Source organism: Osmerus eperlanus, chromosome 25 (assembly GCF_963692335.1).
Source record: "Osmerus eperlanus chromosome 25, fOsmEpe2.1, whole genome shotgun sequence".
NCBI classification, from domain to species: Eukaryota; Metazoa; Chordata; class Actinopteri; order Osmeriformes; family Osmeridae; genus Osmerus; species Osmerus eperlanus.
Genome location: NC_085042.1, coordinates 8,141,936 through 8,163,240, shown reverse-complemented (window position 1 = coordinate 8,163,240; position 21,305 = coordinate 8,141,936). Strand labels below are relative to the sequence as shown.

The following is a 21,305-nucleotide window of genomic DNA, read 5'->3' as shown; positions in this document are numbered from 1 at the left end:
ATGGGGATTGGGGGTTTGTTTTCACTGGGCCAATGTCTGTCACTAATCCCTCTTCCCCTCCTCCCCCCGTCACCCCGCAGACTCCACAGAGCTACCCAAGCGGCTCAGCCTGGATAGTTCTTCCTCCCTGGAGTCCCTGGCCTCCGCCCAGTCCGTCTCCAACCCCCTGCCCATGGGCTACCCCAGCCTGCCCTTCTCCCCTCCCTGCCTGGACAACCTGGCCTCGGACGCCATCTCCGTCTACAGCCTGAGCTCGGTGGCCTCCACCATGAGCTTCGCATCCCGGTCCGAGTGCGACTTCCTGGGCCACCGGCCCCGAGGCGGGGCCTCCGCCCACTTCTCCGTCCACAAGCACCCCCACGTGTCCCGCAGCCGCTCCTCGCCGCACGGGGCTGCGGCGGCGGCGGCCGGCGGCTCGGGAGGAGGCGGCAGCGGGGGAGGGAGGGGGGAGGAGGAGGAGTACGAGGGCTTCTCCATCATCAGCAGCGAGCCGCTCGGGAGCCACTGTGACTCCCTGCCGCTGCCGCCGGGTCACGGGCAGCGGCACCTCCGCGGGGGGCGGGGGGTCGGCGGGGGGGCCTGCTCGGCCGCCGGCCGGGGCTACGCCGTGTCGGTGTCGTCGCGGGGCAGCGTCAGCACCCCCACCTCCCCCGTCAAGAGCAACCTGGTGCCCAGCCCCAACTCCCCCTTCCAGAAGGTGGGCAAGGTGAGTAGCTCCGACACCGGCGAGTCCGACCAGTCCAGCACCGAGACCGACAGCACCGTCAAGTCCCAGGAAGAGAAGACCACGGTTCCCCTGGACCCCCAGGAGCTGGCCCAGAAGATCCTGGAGGAGACCCAGAGCCACCTGAGGGCGGTGGGCAGCCTCCAGAGGGCCGGGGCTGGGGCCGGGGCCGGGGCTGGGGCCGAGGGCGCCGCCGCGGGGTCCCCCTCCGGGAGAAGCACCGCCTTCCGCTCCTCGGAGACCAGCGCTTTCAGCCGGCCAGGAAGCAGCGCCAGCGGGCGTGTCCAGTCCTCCCCCCGCCCTAAACCCCCCTCCCGCTCCTCCTCCCTGCAGAAGATCAGCTCCGGCTACAACAGCCCAGCTGTCTCCGAGTCTTCCCAAAGGGAGGGGAGCCACCCGTCCCCCACCCTGGACAGCCACGCCCAGTTCAAGCTGAAGTACCCCAGTTCCCCGTACAGCGGCCACATCTCCCGCTCGCCCAGCAACGTGTCCCCCAGCTCCGGGCACCAGTCCCCGGTGGGCAGCGCCCCGTCCCCTGCCCTCTCTTACTCGTCCACCGGCTCGGCCTGCTCCAGCTCTGCCGACGTGCCCGACCTGGACCGCCTGAGGAGGGGCATGATCGACGAGAAGGTCCAGGCCATCCACAACCTGAAGACCTTCTGGGCCAACGCGGCCGGCCAGCACCAGCCTCCGCACCTGGGGCCGGTGAGGGCCATGAGGGGCCCTCACGCCGGGGGGGCCTCCAAGAGAGACGTGCTGAGCCTGCTCAACCTGTCCCCTCGACACTGTTCCCCCGCCGACGCTCAAGACAGCCTGGAGCTGAGAGAGATGGGGCTGCCGGGGGGGAAGAGCTCCACCAACGGGCACCACTGCTCCAACCCCAGGAAGGTTGCTCCCTCGCCCCCCATCTCCACTAGCAGCACCCCCGGCACTCGCTCCATCAGACTTCCTGCCGGTAACGGATACAAGTTCCTGTCCCCTGGCAGGTTCTTCCCTTCGTCGAAATGCTGAGACACTTTAAGACGGTCCACTAAACTTTTACCTACCACTTGTTATCCTGTTTATTGGGGGAGTGGGGCACTTTTGGAGGGTCACTATTGGCCCACCCAACTTGATTGACAATGAAAAGGGTTGGATAAGCCAATGGCGGTGATCCACGGGAGGATGATGAATGCATAGAACGTGTTGTTGTCGTTGTACCCATAACACTGTAAATGGCGATGAGAAAGACTCAAAGACCTGATACTGTGTTTGTGTGTATGTTTGTGTCAGGTAGATGTAAATGCCAAATGGGTATTTCCTCCAAAATATTTGCTATTTGTGCGTGGGTCAAGATGCAACAGCTCGAACTGGTGTCATTCATTCTACTTTTGTTTTCAATCTAAATATAATTGTTATTATTATTATTGTTTGTTATTGTTATTATTATTATTCATGTTTAATTATTATTATTATTATTGTTTTGTAAATTAAATCCAGTGTTTCACAATCAGTATTAAGCGTTTTTATATTAATAAAAAAATGAACAAACATGTACCATGTCAAGATGGAAAGAGTGGAAAAAAAAGATTTAATATTTTTTATTGAAATCACAAGGGGCATTTTGCCTGATTTCTATGTGAATTGAGTGTCAGCTCCTAAGCATGGATTTTCTTGCTATTCAATGTTAAGTACCATGTATGACTTTTTAGCTCATGATTTTTTGAAATTAAACATGAAATTTCATGACAACCATTCTCTTATCATTTATCAGTAAAACTGTTTCAATAAAAAAAACATGTTTGCTTTTCTGCATTCTTGTTTATTTTGGGGGATTCTGTCTTTCATTTAAATTATGAAAGCAGCAATATTAACAAGTTCACTGAAGATATGATCAAACCTTGCCAACCGACACGCTTACCGATAGATTAAAAAAAAGACCGTTCTAACAAGGAAAATCCGATGCATGAAAGCGCAAGATCTAATCTGTGTGGGAAATAAACCGTACTCTGCTGTACCTAAATCTGCTCAAGGAAATGCAAAAACAAATAGTTTTGCTTAAGATATGATAATAAAAAGAGAAAAAATTGGATACTTTGGACAGATTTGTACAACAAAGGCTACAGTCCTGAGATAATACACCATCGATAAGTGGTCACAGCAGTCTTAAGAAATTAATTGTTAGGAGTGTATGAATGAACAGTAGGCTACCGTTAAATCACCGCTCCATCTATCAGCCCTCTTCAAGACATGAATTTCCACCAATCACAGCCTCAAAGGGGCGGAATAAGGGGGTTGTTTATAAAGCGCATGACGTCAGAGCTAGTACGCAACCGCAGCAGGCGAAAAAGCGACGATGGTCCTCATCAGGGAATAGTAAGTCCAATGTAGTAATGTTTAACTTCTTTTACTTTACTGTTTGGTGGATTATTTTTTAACCTCCAAGTTATTCATAGCTTACTTCTGCTTTTCTACGGGGTTGTAGTTGGCCTAACACTTTAATTTCATAGGTTGATAGTATGTGGAGCGATCACACGAGGGAAGGGTGGGATTTGATCCGATTTCTTTCAGGTCTGGCCTAGTACCGGTTTTGACAGCAAGCTAGCTGTGTCAGCCATCTACCTGCACCTTGCTCTTTGTAGCGTAGTGCCCACTTACCTAACCCGTGTTGACATTTACCATTAAGTGTACTTTATACTTCGCCACAACGCCGGTATAGGCTTCAAAGTCATTGGCTAACGTTAGACAAAGTGATGACGCTGGAAAGTTAGCTGAGTGCTTAGGCTAACTGAATTTCCTCGCAATGTGCCACTACTTGCAGGCTAATGTTTTTTAGCTAGTTCATTAGCTGCTCACTGGTAGATGACGGTATTTTGCGAGCCAGATAGTCTAGTAAGGTAGTGTAAAGTAATGATGTTACCTAAATAGAGTCTGGAGTACTCTAACAAGCTGTTTCCGTGAGTCGCTTGATTTAGGCAGTGACTTGCTAATCTCTGCTGTGCAGTGAGCAACCAGAGGCTAGTTTAGTTAGCTAGTAGCGATCTAGTTTCTGCTCGTTTGCACTGTTGACGAGACGCGCTCCAACATGTACTGTACAGCAATTACGTTTTTAATACTGAAGTGCGTTTGTTTAGTTTAGGGAGGCTTCTTCTGGCTTACGGCGGTGTTCTGTTGCCAATCGTGTTTACTTACCTAGCGGCATTCTAGCCGGGTGCCCAATTCGATACAATTGTTGTTGAGTGAACAATCGTCCAGATTTGCCTGTTTGTATATGTCTTACACTTATGACACCAGATCAGTCTTAATACCTATTGAAGCGTAAACTTTTGATTTTTTCCAAGTTCAGGTTTGCCTCTGGCATGTCGGGGGTATTTGATAAAAGGTCTATTTGTGATATCAGTGTGATTAAAGGTATTGCCTTCATGTTGTGGTTCAGGTTTCTCGTTATTTCCTTGACTGGAAGACGTGTAATTCTTTAGAAAGCAAAGTAAAGGCCTATTGAATTAAATGTATATCTAATTAACATGATTCGGATGTATTCTACATTCTGATAGACCATACACTTGTGTGAGGGCTTGTGATCCATGTGTGTACTATGCTAATCAGTTGAAGGGTTTTGAAACCTGACCTTTGAAGAAAAATACCCCACTGAACTTTGTCAACAACCAGATTACAGGTGATTGGAGGGGATCTGTAGTGAAACACATGCTCCTGCTCTGGGATTGAACATTACTGCAAGGCCTCCAAGGAGCCAACAGACTTTAAAGGCTTTGATCAAGGATTTCACATGCAGTCCCACCTCTGCTGTGAGGGGTCAGGGTGTGTGTGTGTGTGTTTTTGAGAGAGGGAGAGAATATTCAACCTTGGCCCAACATGCAGTACAGAGCCATACAGTCCGAAAACAAATATGGCCGCCTTCAGTAGAAGGCATCAGATTTGCCCCCACAAATTCACAGTGGGAGGAGACTAAACTAACTGGGGGAAGTGGGAGAGAAGGAGCCAACAAAAATTAGCAGCAGAGGAAAATAAATGCACATAAAAATGACAAATAAATCCCTCTGCTGGCAATTTTTCCGTCCATATCCCCCTGTCTGGAATTAGCGGTGGGAAAGCTTGGGCGTGATCAGCTGTGATGTCATGGTCGTGTGTGTCCGCCACACCCTCTGCCTGGTCCCAATGGGGGCACAGACAGGTTAAGCAACCTAAAGGCTCGTTTAGTGACAGAAGGTTATTTCTATGCTCCAGAGTTTTTGGAGAGGAAAGTCAATCTAGGAGGTTTTTCCTCTTGACTTGTCACACACTGCCTCCTCGCCCCATGTCTCCTATCCCCTATCCTTGACCACTTCCTCCTAGCAACACCGCTTGTGTGTTCGTACCCGTGTTTTCATCCCGCACTCCCTCTTGGCTAATCTTTCTCTCCTCTAAATGGCTACTCTCTCTCTCTGTCTCTCTCTCTGTCTCTCTCTCTGTCTCTCTCTCTGTCTCTCTCTCTGTCTCTCTCTCTGTCTCCCTCTCTGTCTTCCTCCTGCTTCGCTCCAACTCCTGTCCTCAGAGTTAGGCCTTCACCGCTTTTCAGTTTTCTGTTCGTCCCACGCGTCATTCAGCCAGAGCTGTAGTTGCTAGGCAGGAAACGTGACCCCGGGCCCACTTCCTGTTCCACAGTGGTGACAGCTTTTCATGTAGCCAATAGGGACACTCATGACCCTGACCTATGACCTCACGTAGCCCAAAGCCCGATCGCACGCCTGTGAGCCATTATGTCGCATTGTGATTTATCGTGCAGGAAGAGGAACACGACTCGACCCAGACGTTTACATCGAAACGGACATCTTGTCCGAAAACGCACAGGACCAGCCCTAGTGCCGTGTGTAAAGTACTATTATTGCTCCTCCTGTTCTTCTGAGAGCAGTGTGTTCATGCCTCTGCTCTCTGTCTCTTTTCCAGCCGTGTTGTCCTGCCCTGCACTGTGGAGGAGGTGAGTGACTCGTCTGGGTTCCTGTGTGTGTTGGTGTTAAGCTAGTAGGCCCACAACCACAAGCTACGTCCAGAGTCGATGGCTCATCGTGACAGACCTCCCCTTGCCTGACTCATGGGGTGTAGGCTAGTTAGTGTAGGAGATATGGTGAGGGAGGGGGGGCTCGCAACTAACCCTTTTCTCCACTGTCCCAGTACCGCCCCGAAGGGCAAAATTAACCATCCCAAACTGAACGTGACCTGTCCCAAAATGTACATTATTGTGTGTATAAAATGTAGAATTATTGGTGTGGCTGTAGAAAAAAAAAAAAAAAAAGTTAAAAAAGGTAGAAAAAAAAGTTTTCAGGAAAAGGTTTCTAAAGGTATGAAAAATATTTTCGACAAAAAGTTCCGACAGGTCCAACGAATGCCACGTTACAGCTCTGCGATCGGAACCCTAAGTTGGCTGAGCGGTGCTCGGCTGTTCCACTCGTCGTCGCTAGCTGTGCTAGGGATGGACCAGGAGCGTTGGGGGGGCTGGGGCGGCCATGGGGAGGCTGGGGCTGCTATGAGGAGGCTGGGAGGCTGGGGCTGCCATGGGGAGGCTGGGGCGGCCATGGGGAGGCTGGGGCTGCTATGAGGAGGCTGGGAGGCTGGGGCTGCCATGGGGAGGCTGGGGCTGCTATGAGGAGGCTGGGAGGCTGGGGCTGCCATGGGGAGGCTGGGGCGGCCATGGGGAGGCTGGGGCTGCTATGAGGAGGCTGGGAGGCTGGGGCTGCCATGGGGAGGCTGGGGCTGCTATGAGGAGGCTGGGAGGCTGGGGCTGCCATGGGGAGGCTGGGGCGGCCATGGGGAGGCTGGGGCTGCTATGAGGAGGCTGGGAGGCTGGGGCTGCCATGGGGAGGCTGGGGCCATGGCCTGAGGTATCAGGTGAAGGGACAGCCCGTCCCACGTCCACATTTAGCCCAGCGGACATCCCCCTGCAGTCGTCGTGGGGTCAGACTGCTGCTTCCTGGTCTACAACCCACCTGACACGAGACCAGGAAGAACCAAGCAGAGACCAAGAGCACTTTCAGCAGATGGTTCTCTCACGCTTTAAATACATGTTATTGAAAGGCAGGGTTTGAACCGGTGAGTTTCAGATGCTCTAACCGCCGAGCTGACTGTACAGTCCTCCTGTGGTTCCCTTCCCTTAGCAGCAGCAGCAGCCTGTCTCGTTAATTACACGAGCTTTGGAGAAGCAGGCAGCTGAGGGGGCGGAGCCTGAATCGGGTTTGTCCAATTCAGGACAATTAGAACGCCTCAGTTAGTTTACAGAACGGGGCTAATGTTGTCCTGCATCACAGTCCTGTGTCCGTTCTGTTTGTTATTCTGCATTCTTCACTCAAGACACTTGGAGATGTGAATGTGAAGCCAATGTTTTTTCGACAACTCCTCTCATGAACGTCCTATAAGATCTATCGCTGTATCTAAACGCACGGCTCGTGGATCAGTTTGTCGGAGGCGCATTATAGCACAGCTGGGCATCTCAGTTTATACTCTCGAACACAATCGTGAGACTGGCTGGTGTTTTGTACGACGCTCCAATTACACAAGCATTCAGTGTTGCGGTGATGCAAAGACCCCGTCTAACAAATATGGCCCTCAGTGCTTTTCCTTACATCACTGCGCTGTTCCCCCTGAGGTTTACACCCCCCCCCCTCCCCTCTCCACAGTAATCCTATTAGAGCCACTTAGCGCTGCCTGGGCCTGTGTTATTCAGACCCATAAACCTATGGCTTCTCTAATTAGATTGTGCACCTTCACCATTCTCTCGCTTCTCTCAGACTTTTCACTCTTCAAGTCACGTTCGATCTACGCAGCCCCTTTTTACCAGCCCCAGAACTGCACCTAAACCATACCAGCCCCAGAACTGCACCTAAACCATACCAGCCCCAGAACTGCACCTAAACCGTACCAGCCCCAGAACTGCACCTAAACCGTACCAGCCCCAGAACTGCACCTAAACCATACCAGCCCCAGAACTGCACCTAAACCATACCAGCCCCAGAACTGCACCTAAACCTTTGGTTCCTGGTTCTCTGCGTTTCAGTACCAAGTGGGACAGCTGTTCTCCGTGGCCGAGGCCAGCAAGAACGAGACAGGCGGGGGGGAAGGCATTGAGGTGCTCAAGAACGAGCCCTACGAGAAGGAGGGGGAGAAAGGACAGTACACACACAAGATCTACCACCTCAAGAGGTACTGAACATTCTGTCTGCGACTTCCACAATCCACCAGCAGGTGGCCCTGTTGTCCTTCCTGTGTTTTGTGCTGTAGTCTCAGTGGAAGCCCCCTAAGGCATTGAACTACAATTTCCCATCCTATTACCTGCATGACTGTGGTTGTCTGGTTAGTGTGTGACTGAGTTCTCCTCTTCCTATCGATCTCCCCTCCCTCCCCCTCTCCCTCCCCCCTCTCCTCCACTTCTCAGTAAAGTCCCTGCGTTTGTGAGGATGATAGCTCCTGAGGGCTCCCTGGTCTTCCATGAAAAAGCCTGGAATGCATACCCTTACTGCCGAACCAGTGAGTCCTCGCCCTGGCCCCTGGCCTCTCTCCCTGCCTGCCGCTCAGTCCACCTGTCTGCCTGTGTCTCTCTCAAGCTATGTCTCGTCTCTGTTTATTTATGTCTGTATCTCTGCATCTGAAGCTCTTGCCTCTCTGTCTCTGTATCTCTCTCTGTCTCTCTTGCTAGCTATATCTCATCTCTATCTCTCTTTGTGTATATCTCTCCATCTGGAGCTCTCTCTCCTGTCTTTGTCTTCATCACTCGCTCAGTGCTTTTCTAATTTTATGCATAACTCATATCAGTCGTATAACGCCTTTCTACAGTAAATATTGACTCCTGAGTTAAGATGTTCCTCCTCTCTCTCTATCTCTCTCTCTCTCTCTCTCTCTCCCCTGCTGTTCCTCGGTGCAGTCGTCACGGTGAGTAACCAACCAGTCCCCTGTTCGTCTGGGGTGAGGTAGGATGACTTTAAAGACTTTTGCCAGGTCTGTCCCGAAGCAATCAGGTGATCAAATATGGACATTGTTGACTTCCTGTCTTGTTTGCGTCCGTCAGAATGAGTACATGAAAGATGACTTCTTCATCAAGATTGAGACGTGGCACAAACCAGACCTGGGGACACTGGAGAACGTGAGCACCTCCTTCTGCCCTCCTCTCTCCTCCTCCTCTCCTCTCTCCTCCTGCCCCCCTCCTCTCCTCCTGCCCTCCTCTCTCCTCCTGCCCTCCTCTCTCCTCCTGCCCTCCTCTCTCCTCCTGCCCTCCTCCTCTCCTCCTGCCCTCCTCTCTCCTCCTGCCCTCCTCCTCTCCTCCTGCCCTCCTCCTCTCCTCTCTCCTCCTGCCCTCCTCTCTCCTCCTCCTCTCCTCTCTCCTCCTGCCCTCCTCTCTCCTCCTGCCCTCCTCCTCTCCTCCTGCCCTCCTCCTCTCCTCTCTCCTCCTGCCCTCCTCTCTCCTCCTCCTCTCCTCTCTCCTCCTGCCCTCCTCTCTCCTCCTGCCCTCCTCCTCTCCTCCTGCCCTCCTCCTCTCCTCTCTCCTCCTGCCCTTCTCTCTCTTCCTGCCCTCCTCTCTCTTCCTGCCCTCCTCTCTCCTCCTGCCCTCCTCTCTCCTCCTCCTCTCCTCTCTCCTCCTGCCCTCCTCTCTCCTCCTGCCCTCCTAACAGGATGAACTCTGTTGAACCCGTTGTTTTTTTGTTTTTTTATCCTGCTCATGCCTGTTTCTGATTGGCAGGTGCATAAGCTGGACCCGGCCACTTGGAAGAGTGTAGAGGTGGTGCCCATCGACATAGCTGATGGGGAACAAGTCGCCCCAGAAGTGAGCACCCCCACCCCCCCCCCCCCTCTCTCTCTCTCTGCTACCCCTGTTAGCTTACAACCATCTTGGGTAGATTACACCAGCTTCTGGCGCCACCATGTGGAGAATCCTAGTCATTACACATTGTGTATATACATATATATTTAGACTTGGCTTTAATGGTTCTACAAGCACATGCACACACAGCCCTGCCGAGCCTGTCACAGTCATTTGGCGTTAATTGCCACGTAATTGTTCGTTGAAATAGTCAATCTGTATATATTTAAACCTGTCTTCAACCCTTCAACACTGTCTGTGCTGCTTGGTTGCCAGCTAGAAAACATTGTGTTTCACTTTCTCACGCAGAAGTCGGAAGTGGTTACAGATTATTGCTATCGTTTGGCATCACATTGCCTCATATCTGTTTGGTGTCCTGTGAGTTTCAGTGTGTGTCTGTGTTTGTCTATACAGGGTGGCTGTGTGGTTCTCTGATTGTGTGTTTGTGTATGTGGGATTATATGACTGTGTGTGGTTATTTGCCTCTGTGTGAGAGTTTGCCTGTGTGTGGTTACGTTGTGTGTGTGTGTGTGTGTGCGCGTGTATAAATGTGTGTGTGAGCGGTGGGTGGCTAACGAGGCGAACGCGTGCTCCTTGCTGGAGGAGTGTGTCTGAGGGCCCTATCAGTGCGAGGCCTGGGGCATGGCTGCAGGGCCCAGCTCGCGCCAGGAGCACAGATGAGTTTGTTAGCGTAATTAAGGCTCACAGTACTTCGTATGCTGGGCCCAAACACACACACACACACACACACATACACTCTCTCTCTTACTGAGTTGTAGATTCTCTTCCTCAGACATGGCGCTTCGATTCACAGACCTCGTTAGGGCAGCGCACTGTATTGTTCTAGTGATGGAGCTCTCTGCATTAAACTGGCCAATTTATTAACTGTGTGTGTGTGTGTGCACGCACCCCCTCTCGTTCTCTGGCCTTGAAAAGCATATTTCTTGCTGCAGGCACATCATGATTTATTTAAAATTGCTGGGCCCTTGAGCTGTTGATAATTTGAAAGACTTTCCGTTTATTTGTTTTATTTATTTTTTACATATATCTTCTTTTTTAAGCCACTTTTATTAAGTCAACGTTGCACTTCTGTCTGTGCTCCACATAATGAATAATGCAGTCAGAAGTGTGTGTGTGTGTGTGTTTCAGATAGATGTGTACTTGGTGTGAGAGTCTAGATCTTGTTCAGACTCAGTTGGCAGTGTTTCTCAGTGTGTGCTGAATCCATGCTTGTCGTGGACAAGGTGGGCTGACCAGCTGTGTTCAGTGTTAGGCTGGTCCTGGGGGGCCCTGACCTGTCTGAAGGTAGACACACTGGGCCCTGTCTGAAGGTAGACACACTGGGCCCTGTCTGAAGGTAGACACACTGGGCCCTGTCTGAAGGTAGACACACTGGGCCCTGTCTGAAGGTAGACACACTGGGCCCTGTCTGAAGGTAGACACACTGGGCCCTGTCTGAAGGTAGACACACTGGGCCCTGTCTGAAGGAGGCCCTGTAAGGGGGGGAGGACTTATGAAAGGGCCAGTAGGTCATCTGCTAGCAGCCTTCCCCCTCCCAAATCTGTGCCCCGTGGTCAGACACACACACAGGCTCACACACACTCGTGCCATCTGTGATGTCATCGTCTCTCTTTGTTGTGTGTGTGTGTGTGTGTGCAGGACTACAAGCAGGAGGAGGACCCAGCTCTGTTCAAGTCCTCCAAGACTGGGAGAGGACCCCTTGGACCCAACTGGAAGGTACGTCCTGGACTCTGTGTGTGTGTGTGTGTGTGTGTGTGTGTGTGTGTGAGAGAGAGCAGGAGGAGAGAGCAGGAGGAGAGAGCAGGGGGAGAGAGCAGGGGGAGAGAGCAGGGGGAGCGAGCAGGGGGAGAGAGCAGGGGGAGGGGATAAAGAGGAGGAAGAGAGAGGGAGGGGATAAGGAGGGGAGAGAGGAGGAGGGAGAGAGCGGGGATAAGGAGGAGGGAGGGAGGGAGGGAGAGAGTGGGGATAAGGAGGAGGGAGGGAGAGAGAGGGGATAAGGAGGGGAGAGAGGAGAAGGGAGAGAGAGGAGTGAGTGGCAGAGCGGCAGGCTGCAGTTTGATGAAGATGAATCACCTCTCTCCCTGCTCTAATTGGCCGTAATAGAAATCGCAAGTGATCAGGTCAGATTAGGTCTCGTCTGTCTGAGCCCTGCCTGTGTGTGTGTGTGTGAGGTGAGTGGGCGGTGTACATTTTTGGAAAAGCAAGGCGACCCACGACACGATTCGAATCCACCCAGTTTCAGGAGCCCTCGGAGTTCAGCGCGGCAAACTTTCCTGGTCCTCAGGCAGCGCCGCAGAACTAAGGCTCCAACACCACTGTACCGGGAAGAAAGAACAGCAGCCTCTCTTTTGAACGTTTTATTTAGTGTTTTTTAATTAGCTCACTTTCCCTCCTGCCTTGGACGTGGAAGTCTTTCTGTTTTGGAAGGGGTGGGGGGGGGGGAGGAGAGAGTAGCTAAAGTGACAACAGAGACACCGTTTCTGCCAGCTTTCTCAGAGCAATGAAACTCTTGTCTATCTCTGCATGCACACATGCTCCCGTATCTGCACACTTTGTGTTTCTGAAAACTCCTGCTCCTTTGAGCGCCGCGCACAGAGAGTGGAGAAGAAATGCCACCGTGACGTGTTTTGATGTGGGAGCCGTTTAATGTGAAGTTCTCCTTTAGCGCCGACAACTTTTCTAAACCCACCGCAAATTTAGAATGTTTCTCATTCAGCTTCTCTCCTCCCCCCCACCCTACCCATCCCTCCTTTCTTTCTCTCTCTCCGTCTCGCTCTCCCTCCCTCTATCTCTCTCTCTCCCTCCACCCTGATCTCGGCATCAAAGGGCCCAGGGATGGCTGGTGATTGCCGCATGTCTGTGGCATTTTCTCTCCGAGCACGACTGCGGTATGAAGTGATTAATTAAACAGGTGTTCTCCGAGAGAGGGAGGGAGAGGGAGAGGGAGAGGGAGAGGGGGAGGGGGAGGGGGAGGGAGAGGGAGGGAGAGGGAGGGAGAGGGAGGGAGAGGGAGGGAGAGGGAGGGAGAGGGAGAGAGAGGGAGAGAGAGGGAGAGAGAGGGAGAGAGAGGGAGAGAGAGGGAGAGAGAGGGAGAGGGAGGGAGAGGGAGGGAGAGAGAGAGAGAGAGAGAGAGAGAGAGAGAGTGTTCTGGGGGAGGAGGGGGGGAGGGTTTTAATAATGTACCCAACTCGGGCGGCGAGAATCGGCGCGTTATCGCTGCGCTGGCGTCCTTTTATCTGCTTTCCCCCGCGCACACAAAGGCAGGGGCTGCTGGGAAAGGTGTCGCTGTCAAGGCGCAGGCCCAGAAACAGGGGACCTTCATCTGGAGTTTATCCACTTTGCTCTGCTCTGCTCTCTCCCTCCCCTCCTTCCTCCCCCCTCCACCTCTTCACAGACGCACAGTGCAAGCTGCCGATGGATTTAGAAAGTGTGTTGTAGATTAGAGACTGTATCCAAGCTCTGCAGAACCTTAGCGCTATAATTATTTCAGTGAGCGCCACACCCAAAACATGTATTAATGCTGTTCGGGGGTTCTAAACTACGAACGCAGCGGGAATCAGTCCCGTACGCTGCCTGCGCCTCTTCGCTTCCATCCCAGAATCCTCTCTTCTACAGAAGTAAGAAATGCAGATGAGGAGGGATATGTTGGTGATCTATTCAGTGACCTGGTGTGTGACGGGTCCCTCTGACAGAAGGAGCTGGCTGTGAAGACCGACTGCCCCAGGATGTGCGCCTACAAGCTGGTGACCGTCAAGTTCAAGTGGTGGGGTCTTCAGACGAAGGTGGAGAGCTTCATCCACAAGGTATTCATGGGCTCCTGTCTGCACACACAATGAAGGGCATAACCTCCCTCCTTCTTTTAACTCTCTTCCTCTCCTCCTCCTCCTCCTCTCTTTTCCCCCCTTCTCCTCTTATTCCTTCTCCCTCCCTCCCTCTTCCTCCTTCCTCTCCTCAGCAAGAGAAACGCATCTTCACCAACTTCCACCGGCAGCTGTTCTGCTGGATCGACAGCTGGGTGGAGCTGACCATGGAGGACATCAGGAGGATGGAGGCAGAGACGCAGAAGGAGCTGGAGGAGTGTGTGTGTGTGTGTGTGTGTGTGTGTGTGTGTGTGTGTGTGTGTGTGTGTGTGTGTGTGTGTGTGTGTGTGTGTGTGTGTGTGTGTGTGTGTGTGTGTGTGTGTGAGACTGTTTCGATATTGACTTTTACACCGCTAGCGCTCCCGACCTTCGACCCCCAGAGTGGGTGTGTCCCCTCAGGTGGTTGCCTTGGCAGCACGTGGAGCGCAGGGCAGTGATTGGTGGCAGGAGTGGCATGTCCTCTGGGTTGAGGGCAGTCCTGTCGTCAGGGGGCTCTGTAGGACGAGGAGCCCCGTAGGCCTTCACCCCTCCAGACAGCTGGAAAACTCCAACTTCATTTGCTAATCTTCCTCCAGTTTGTCTATCAGCCTGTAATCTTTATGTAATATCAACCTCTTTTTAATTGATTTCGCGTTTCACTGAATCTGTTGAGTTGATTTTAGCAGGTCTGTTTTGATTATGTGCTTTTATGACCCTCATAAATCATGTTGATTTAGTGCTTACAGCCTAATATATTATAATAATTTATTTGTTAACATAAACTGAGATTTCTGTTTTCATGTGTTTCCTATGACAGCATGTTGAGTGCAATATGAGAGTGAGGGTAAACTACATCTGTGGTCGGAGTTGAGTTTGACCGTCGCTAAAACGTTAGACGTGAAGAGGCCTTTCCTGGAACGGTCTTAGTCCTTCTAAGAACAGCAGCTGTGCCTCAGTCTGGGTCTTCCCTCCCTCTCATACTCCATGTTGGATTTCACCATGTTTACTAAATCTGTGGGCTTAGACGCCCCCCCCCCCCATCCCTCCCTCTCCTCCCTTGTCTGCCCCCTCCCCGTCCATTTCCCCCCGTGTCCTCACTTTACCCCTCCCCCCTCTCTATCCTCCCCCCCCTCCCTCTTCTCCTTGTCTCCCCCTCCCCCCTATCTATCCTCCCCCCTCCCTCCCTCTCCTCCTTGTCTCCCCCCCCTCCCTCTTCTCCTTGTCTCCTCCTCCCCCCTCTCTATCCTCCCCCCTCCCTCCCTCTCCTCCTTTTCTCCCCTCCCTCCCTCTTCTCCTTGTCTCTCCCTCCCTCTCCTCCTTGTCCTCTCCTCTCTAACCCTAACCCTCCGGTCTCCTCACCTCCCTCTGTGTCTAGATGCGTCAGAAGGGCTCTGTGCGAGGCACCACGGCCACAGACGAGTAGCCGCTGCCGCCCTAGGTCTGAGCGAGGCTATGTAAGTGCAACCGGTGGAGGGGCAGGGCTGACGGACGCCATCTTGGCTCCCCCCCCCCCCGACTCGACAGCCGCCATCTTGGCTCTGTTCTCTCTGGGGTTTCTGCGGTGTTGCATGGCTCTCACTCCCCGCGGGGCGTTTGTTAGATGATAAGGTTTGAAAGTGTGTGTGTGTGTGTGTGTGTTCTTGTCACATAACTCTGGGTGAAGTAGTTAATCTATAACACCGGACCTCAGAGAAATATGAAGCATTTGCCAGGTTAAGTGTATTGCTGTGTGTGCGTGCGTGCGTGCGCGCACGTGTGCTCTAAGTCTCCCCGTGTGAGGCCAGACATCTGTGCTGCCTTTTCTCAGAACCAAGACAACACGATTTTTTAAGGGGCCAAGTGATTGGCCGGCATTCAAAGACATACACAGAAATCCTTTCCCTCGCCATGTTACCTGTACTCTGTGGAATCACCACGGAGAACAGAACAGGAGAGAGAGAGAACAGAGGTTCTCTGGCATGGTTCCCCTCCCATGTCTGGGCCTCACATTCCCAGTAAGGCCTCGCCACTGGCCCCTCCTGGCCGTCCTCCAGACATCCATCTGGAAGCTTCTGGCCCTACATGGAGAGAAGGAGGGAGGAATCTGGGCTGGACTGGCCCAAAAAGTGAGCCAGACTAGAGCATTCCTGGACTGCCAGCAACCTCAAGCCCCTCCAGCTCACCCTGTCCTCCATGTGGTTCTTATTCCACCCTGGAGAGAGCTAGCAGGAGGGGGAGAGGGGGGGATCAAAGCACCCTGTGATTGGGAGCTTGGGTAGGGTAATGAAGGGTAGGGTCGGGTGGGGGTAGTGCTGGTTCCTGGGTGTGGGAGCACTGAGTAAGTGTTACACACCGTGCTGTAGCGCCGACACACTAACAAGCCTGGCAGTCTGCTGTCTGTCTGCACGTGGGGGGGGGGGGGGGGGGAGGGGGAGGGGGAGGGGTGAGATGGGGGCATGTGGCTGGTGAGAGGAAGGGTGGGAGTTCTTCAAGATGGCTTCCTCTGCCTCATTAACATACAAATGGGATTCTGCAGTTGAAAGGGAGCCGGCGTTGTGATTGAGAAAGAGGGAGGGATGGATGGATGGACGGAGGGATGGATGGATGGATGGAGAAGTGCTGGGATGAATCCTGGTGCTGTTTCATCAGATCTGTCTCTTCCTCTGTTTAGGGCCGGCGTTGCTTGAACTGTTCCATTAAGGTAGTCTGCTATCAGATCCAGACACTAATTGACTTTCTAAAGCCATCTGCCTCAGGGTTCTAGAACCTGAGACTAATGCCTTTATCTCTCCTGGAGAAAAACAAGGGGCTGGATAAGGAGCCTATTCCTCGTGCCTTACGAGAGAGAGATCTCTTATTTTTTTTCACCCCGGTTATGTTTAGATTTTCACCCGATTTTTCTTATGATGTGGTGGAGATGAGCTTGGCCGAGCTCTCTCTACCTGTGTGGATGGGAGAACGGTGAGTCTCAGCCAAGCTCGCTCGCTCTATTGCTCTCTCTCTCTCAGTAGCAAGCTGCCTTCCACCTCTTTAGTCTTTCACCTCCTGACGCATGCCCTCACACAACCTGTCCTCACTTGTCTGGTCCGGGTACAGCTAACCGCCTGTTTGTTCTCCTCCCTCCTATCCTACCCCTCTCCCTCCAACCCCCCCCCCCCCACAGCTCCGCAAACACGGCCAAGTCAGAGGAACCAGTGCTGCCAACGACGAATGACAACAGAAGGATTATTTCAAAACGCGACAACTACGACAAGGATCACCACGACGACGAAGAGTGCGACGCAGACTTCCTGGGCGCCGTCCTCCCCCGGGCGCTCAGGGAGGGGGGGGGGGGGGGGGGGGGAGGTGCCACCGCCCGCCAACGATCACTAAAAAGGATCCTCCCAATCATCACCCCTCCACCAATCACGGACATCCTAGCCTCAGAGGGAATTGACACGGCCCTAGATGACGGTTACTGGCGTTCCCGCTGGGCTCCTATTGGCCGGATGACTTCACCCCGTCAGGACGAGGAGCCCTCGGAATCAGTCCTGTTCAGAAGAGCTGGTGTTGTGATAGAGACTAATATTTCAGTGTTTAATTGGCGTGATTCCATCGCGGCAGCTGTTGGACCAAGTATTTTGTTATTCCATTTCTTGAGAGGAATCTCCCTCAGTTGTAGTCTGTTGTTGCGGCGATTTGCTTTTATTTTTTTCTTGCTTTTTGTGTTCTTTGATGTCGATCATTCCTCTCAAGACAATGTCCTCCCTCCCTCCCCCCCTCCCGACTGTGTCAGTGTTTAGCCTTCTGCTGTGAGCACGTCTCTCTTCTGCTGTGAGCACGTCTCTCCTCATTTTCATGTCTCTTCCTGCCACAGCTGTCATTAAGAGATTACTAACACACTTGGCGTCTGTGCCCGTTTGAAATCTTTCTCTCTCCCTTTCTTCCCCTCCCTCCCCCTCTCCCAGCACTGTGTCCTATTAGCTCTGGCAGTCCTGCTGTCACCTGTCCATACAGGTATACTCTCTCGAGTCCCTCATGCAAATTCACGCAAACACACACACAGTCTCTGAGACACCTGAGCAGCGAGGCACATCAACACACATCAACACACACACACACACACACACAGGTGTGGATGCCTTTCAGGTGACTGCGTTTCTGATGCTCCCGCAGGGCAGATCCGTACAGGCTCCCCCGACCCCAGATACCTGGGCTTCCGAGTGCTGAGTGTTTCCAGCACTTGACAGTTTTCCCTCCACACACTCCCTGACACACACACACAAACACACACCGGACTCCTCCCCCCCCCCCCCTAACGAATGTCCCTGAAGAGAATCCGCCCTGGAGAAAAGCCGTGTCGCAGATGGTGCTCACCCTGCCGTTCTCCATCACCATCCGCTCTGCACGCCTCGCCGTCTACCTCCCGCCCCTCACCCCCGTGCCCAGGGCCCCTCACCCCCGTGCCCAGGGCCCCTCACCCCCTCCCAGGGCCCCTCACCCCCGTGCCCAGGGCCCCTCACCCCCGTGCCCAGGGCCCCTCACCCCCTCCCAGGGCCCCTCACCCCCTCCCAGGGCCCCTCACCCCCGTGCCCAGGGCCCATCACCCCTTGCCCAGGGCCCCTCACCCATCACCCCCTCCCAGGGCCCATCACCCCTTGCCCAGGGCCCCTCACCCATCACCCCTTGCCCAGGGCCCCTCACCCATCACCCCCTCCCAGGGCCCATCGCCCAGGGCCCCTCACCCATCACCCCTTGCCCAGGGCCCCTCACCCATCACCCCCTCCCAGGGCCCCTCACCCATCACCCCCTCCCAGGGCCCATCACCCCCTTGCCCAGGGCCCATCACCCCTTGCCCAGGGCCCCTCACCCATCACCCCCTCCCAGGGCCCATCACCCCTTGCCCAGGGCCCCTCACCCATCACCCCCTCCCAGGGCCCCTCACCCATCACCCCCTCCCAGGGCCCATCACCCCTTGCCCAGGGCCCCTCACCCATCACCCCTTGCCCAGGGCCCCTCACCCATCACCCCCTCCCAGGGCCCATCACCCCTTGCCCAGGGCCCCTCACCCATCACCCCTTGCCCAGGGCCCCTCACCCATCACCCCCTCCCAGGGCCCCTCACCCATCACCTCCTCCCAGAGGAACCTTACCCCCCCCTTCCACCAAGCGAACCCTCACTCGTCACCCCCCAGCCCAAAGGAACCGCTCCCTCCCCCTGGTCCAGTCATGTCCTGCCCCCTGCTGTGCCTTACTGAATACAGCATATATATATATACTGTGCATCCACAGCTCTACCTCCTGTCTGTTTAGGGGACACCTACACACACACACACACCTACCTACACAAATACACTCTTACCAGGGGTCACCTACACACACACACACACTCTTACCAGGGGACCCCATCCAGTCCCCCCCGCCCGGGTCCAGTCCCCCCCGGTTTTCTGCAGTGTGCGAGGTTTGCGTGGCTCCATTAATCTGTAATTCACTTAACATCGAGACGAGATATGAATCAACGCCCAGGCTAACAAGCCCGCTCTGCCGTCGTCTTGGAGACGCTGACACCGAACATCTTCCCAACCTGCCGAATGATTCCAGGGCTTCCCAGCTCACCTGGTCCTTTTCCTCATTCTCCTTTTGTTACCTTTACCGCACAGTGTTGCCGGTGCACATGTGGAGTTGGGCTTTGGCGCTGCATGTTGTGTAGTCATGTTGGGCTCATGTATACTGTACCAGTGACTCTGTGAGTCTGTGTGGAGGTTGTCCGTGTAGGCATGTGGGTGTTGGAAAGAAAGCAAGCTCTTGGATCAGTGTTGGCATGTCTGAGTTTGAGGATCCGTGTGTGTGTGTGTGTGTTCCAGCCTGTCACCCATACCTCAGCCCTGTCTGTAAACGGACACTCCTTTAGCACACCGATTGTTTTGTATTGAGAAGCTTTCACCAAGAGCTCTCGACTAACGCCGTCTAAAACGATATATTTTTGTACTGTGCCAAGCATCGCGGAGGAAAGCAAGGGCCCGCAGTGACGGTTTCACCCCCTCACCCGAAGAGTATGAAGGCATCATGTGACCATGTTCTAAGAGTATGAAGGGATCATGTGACCATGTTCTCAGAGTATGAACGCATCATGTGACCATGTTCTCAGAGTATGAAGGGATCATGTGACCATGTTCTAAGAGGATGAAGGGATCATGTGACCATGTTCTCAGAGTATAAAGGCATCATGTGACCATGTTCTCAGAATATGAAGGCATCATGTGACCATGTTCTCAGAGTATGAAGGCATCATGTGACCATGTTCTCAGAGTATGAAGGGATCATGTGACCATGTTCTCAGAGGATGAAGGGATCATGTGACCATGTTATCTAAGGATGAAGGGATCATGTGACCATGTTCTCTAAGGATGAAGGGATTATGTGACCATGTTCTCAAGCATCCCAGCTCTGACAGCACGCTCAGCCCAGGGGCAACACGGCAATACAGACACGCCAGCAGTTAGGAGGTATCTACGTGTAACGAACGTAGCCAAGAAAACGAGAGACGGGAGACTCCAGCTGTCTGGACGACAGCCTTCAGACAGTGGAGGTGTCCCAGATGATGGGATGTAGTCAAAAGAAAATGTTCTCCTGGTTTGATCAGTGTTTTAAGGTATCGTTCTAAAGCCTAGTATTGAATCGGACATGTATGAAAAATGATCTGTTCATCTGTAGGGACGGTGATTGATTGATGAGTGGTGGATAAGAGAGGAGATAGTCTTCACAAGAAGAAACCGTATAGCCTGATCATGATTTCAGAAATCTGTTGTCAAATTTTCTAAAAGACAAGCTTTTAATTGTTTCTGATCATCTGTCGAGATTCAGGGGATGTGGTAGTGAATGGATGAAATGTTGTGCCTTTTCCTTCAGTAGATTTTTTTTTTTTTTTTTTTGTGCTTTTGAAAGGTCTACTTAAATATCTAATAAATTCAACATACAAAAAGTTTGGTCCCTGTTCCTTTTTGTGTTTCAACTTTTTGTTGAGTTTACCTGAGCTGACGTGAACTTTGACCTATCTACGATCCTAGCATCCTAGCAATGAATCTGCAAAGTTTTTTTCTCTTTCGCTTTCTCTCTCCCCCTCCCTTTCACTCTCTTCCCCTTCCCCAAACTATGACAGGATGCTCTGTAGCTTTGCCAGCGGTGTCAAAAAGACCCAAAGTGTCACATTGGGTCAAACACCTCTTGTCACGAGAAGCAAGTTTCTGTAAAGTTGTGTCCAACTGTCCAGCCATCATCTACTATCACTTGATCTTCCAGAAGAAAAAAAAAAACATACATAAAAAATTGATTTAGCTGAGATAGTTAACAAGGCCTGTCCTGAGTTACGAAACTCGTTCATATTCTCACATCTCACACACGCACATTCACTTCCCTTCAGAGGCCTAAGACAGTCCCGTCTCATGGAGGTTGCGGAGGTCAAACCAAAAACAACACACTCAGTTCCTCGGAGCCGGAAGAGCTGCCAGTGTGCGGGCTGAGATATCCGCTGTTTTATTCTTGTTTGTGGAGACGGGTCACGTGGGCTCGGAAACAGGTCATATCTGCCCCAGAACAGGCAAACGATAGTGCTGCTATAACGGGAGAGGAGCCATCGCCCACAGACAGCCTGTTCTGAGGCGCCTCACACACACACGCATGGATATTGTGTGTGTTGTGTTTTGTGTGTGTGTGTGGACTCACTGCCTCTTAAAAAGGATACTGGAGGGAGGGGGCGGGGGGGTGAACAACATTTGTGTAGTTGTACGTGTGAGTGCTTATCATCTGCTTAGAATTTTAACAAGCAGCAGTTAAAATGTAATTAAAAACATAACTTTTACTGAGGAACCAGGTAATGCAGAGTCTTGGGGTTGTGTGTGTTTGGCAGGGTGAGGATACAGAACTCACAGGGGGCAGTGACACTC

General features: G+C 52.7%; 3 protein-coding genes across 3 annotated transcripts in view; all 3 read left to right on the top strand.

Annotated features, from left to right (window-relative positions):
• Positions 1-2,503, top strand: part of ttc28 (tetratricopeptide repeat domain 28) — an 89,879-nt gene extending 87,376 nt beyond the window's left edge. Inside the window, 1 exon segment of the mRNA XM_062452151.1 lies at positions 81-2,503. Within this exon segment, the coding sequence (XP_062308135.1) occupies positions 81-1,735 (1,655 nt within the window). The 3' untranslated portion in view covers positions 1,736-2,503.
• A 510-nt stretch (positions 2,504-3,013) lies between these two features.
• LOC134012215 (phosphatidylinositol transfer protein beta isoform) lies at positions 3,014-16,759 on the top strand. The gene is made up of 12 exons (XM_062451958.1): positions 3,014-3,079; positions 5,648-5,678; positions 7,749-7,894; positions 8,127-8,218; positions 8,613-8,620; positions 8,757-8,831; positions 9,426-9,509; positions 11,205-11,282; positions 13,259-13,369; positions 13,522-13,644; positions 14,781-14,859; positions 16,548-16,759. The coding sequence occupies exons 1-11, from the start codon at positions 3,060-3,062 to the stop codon at positions 14,826-14,828; spliced, it is 816 nt and encodes a 271-aa protein (XP_062307942.1). The 5' UTR covers positions 3,014-3,059; the 3' UTR covers positions 14,829-14,859; positions 16,548-16,759.
• Positions 16,760-16,908: 149 nt separating this feature from the next.
• Positions 16,909-19,774, top strand: LOC134012186 (uncharacterized). The gene has a single exon (XM_062451922.1). The coding sequence runs from the start codon at positions 17,730-17,732 to the stop codon at positions 18,618-18,620; it is 891 nt and encodes a 296-aa protein (XP_062307906.1). The 5' UTR covers positions 16,909-17,729; the 3' UTR covers positions 18,621-19,774.
• The last annotated feature ends 1,531 nt before the right edge of the window (positions 19,775-21,305 follow it).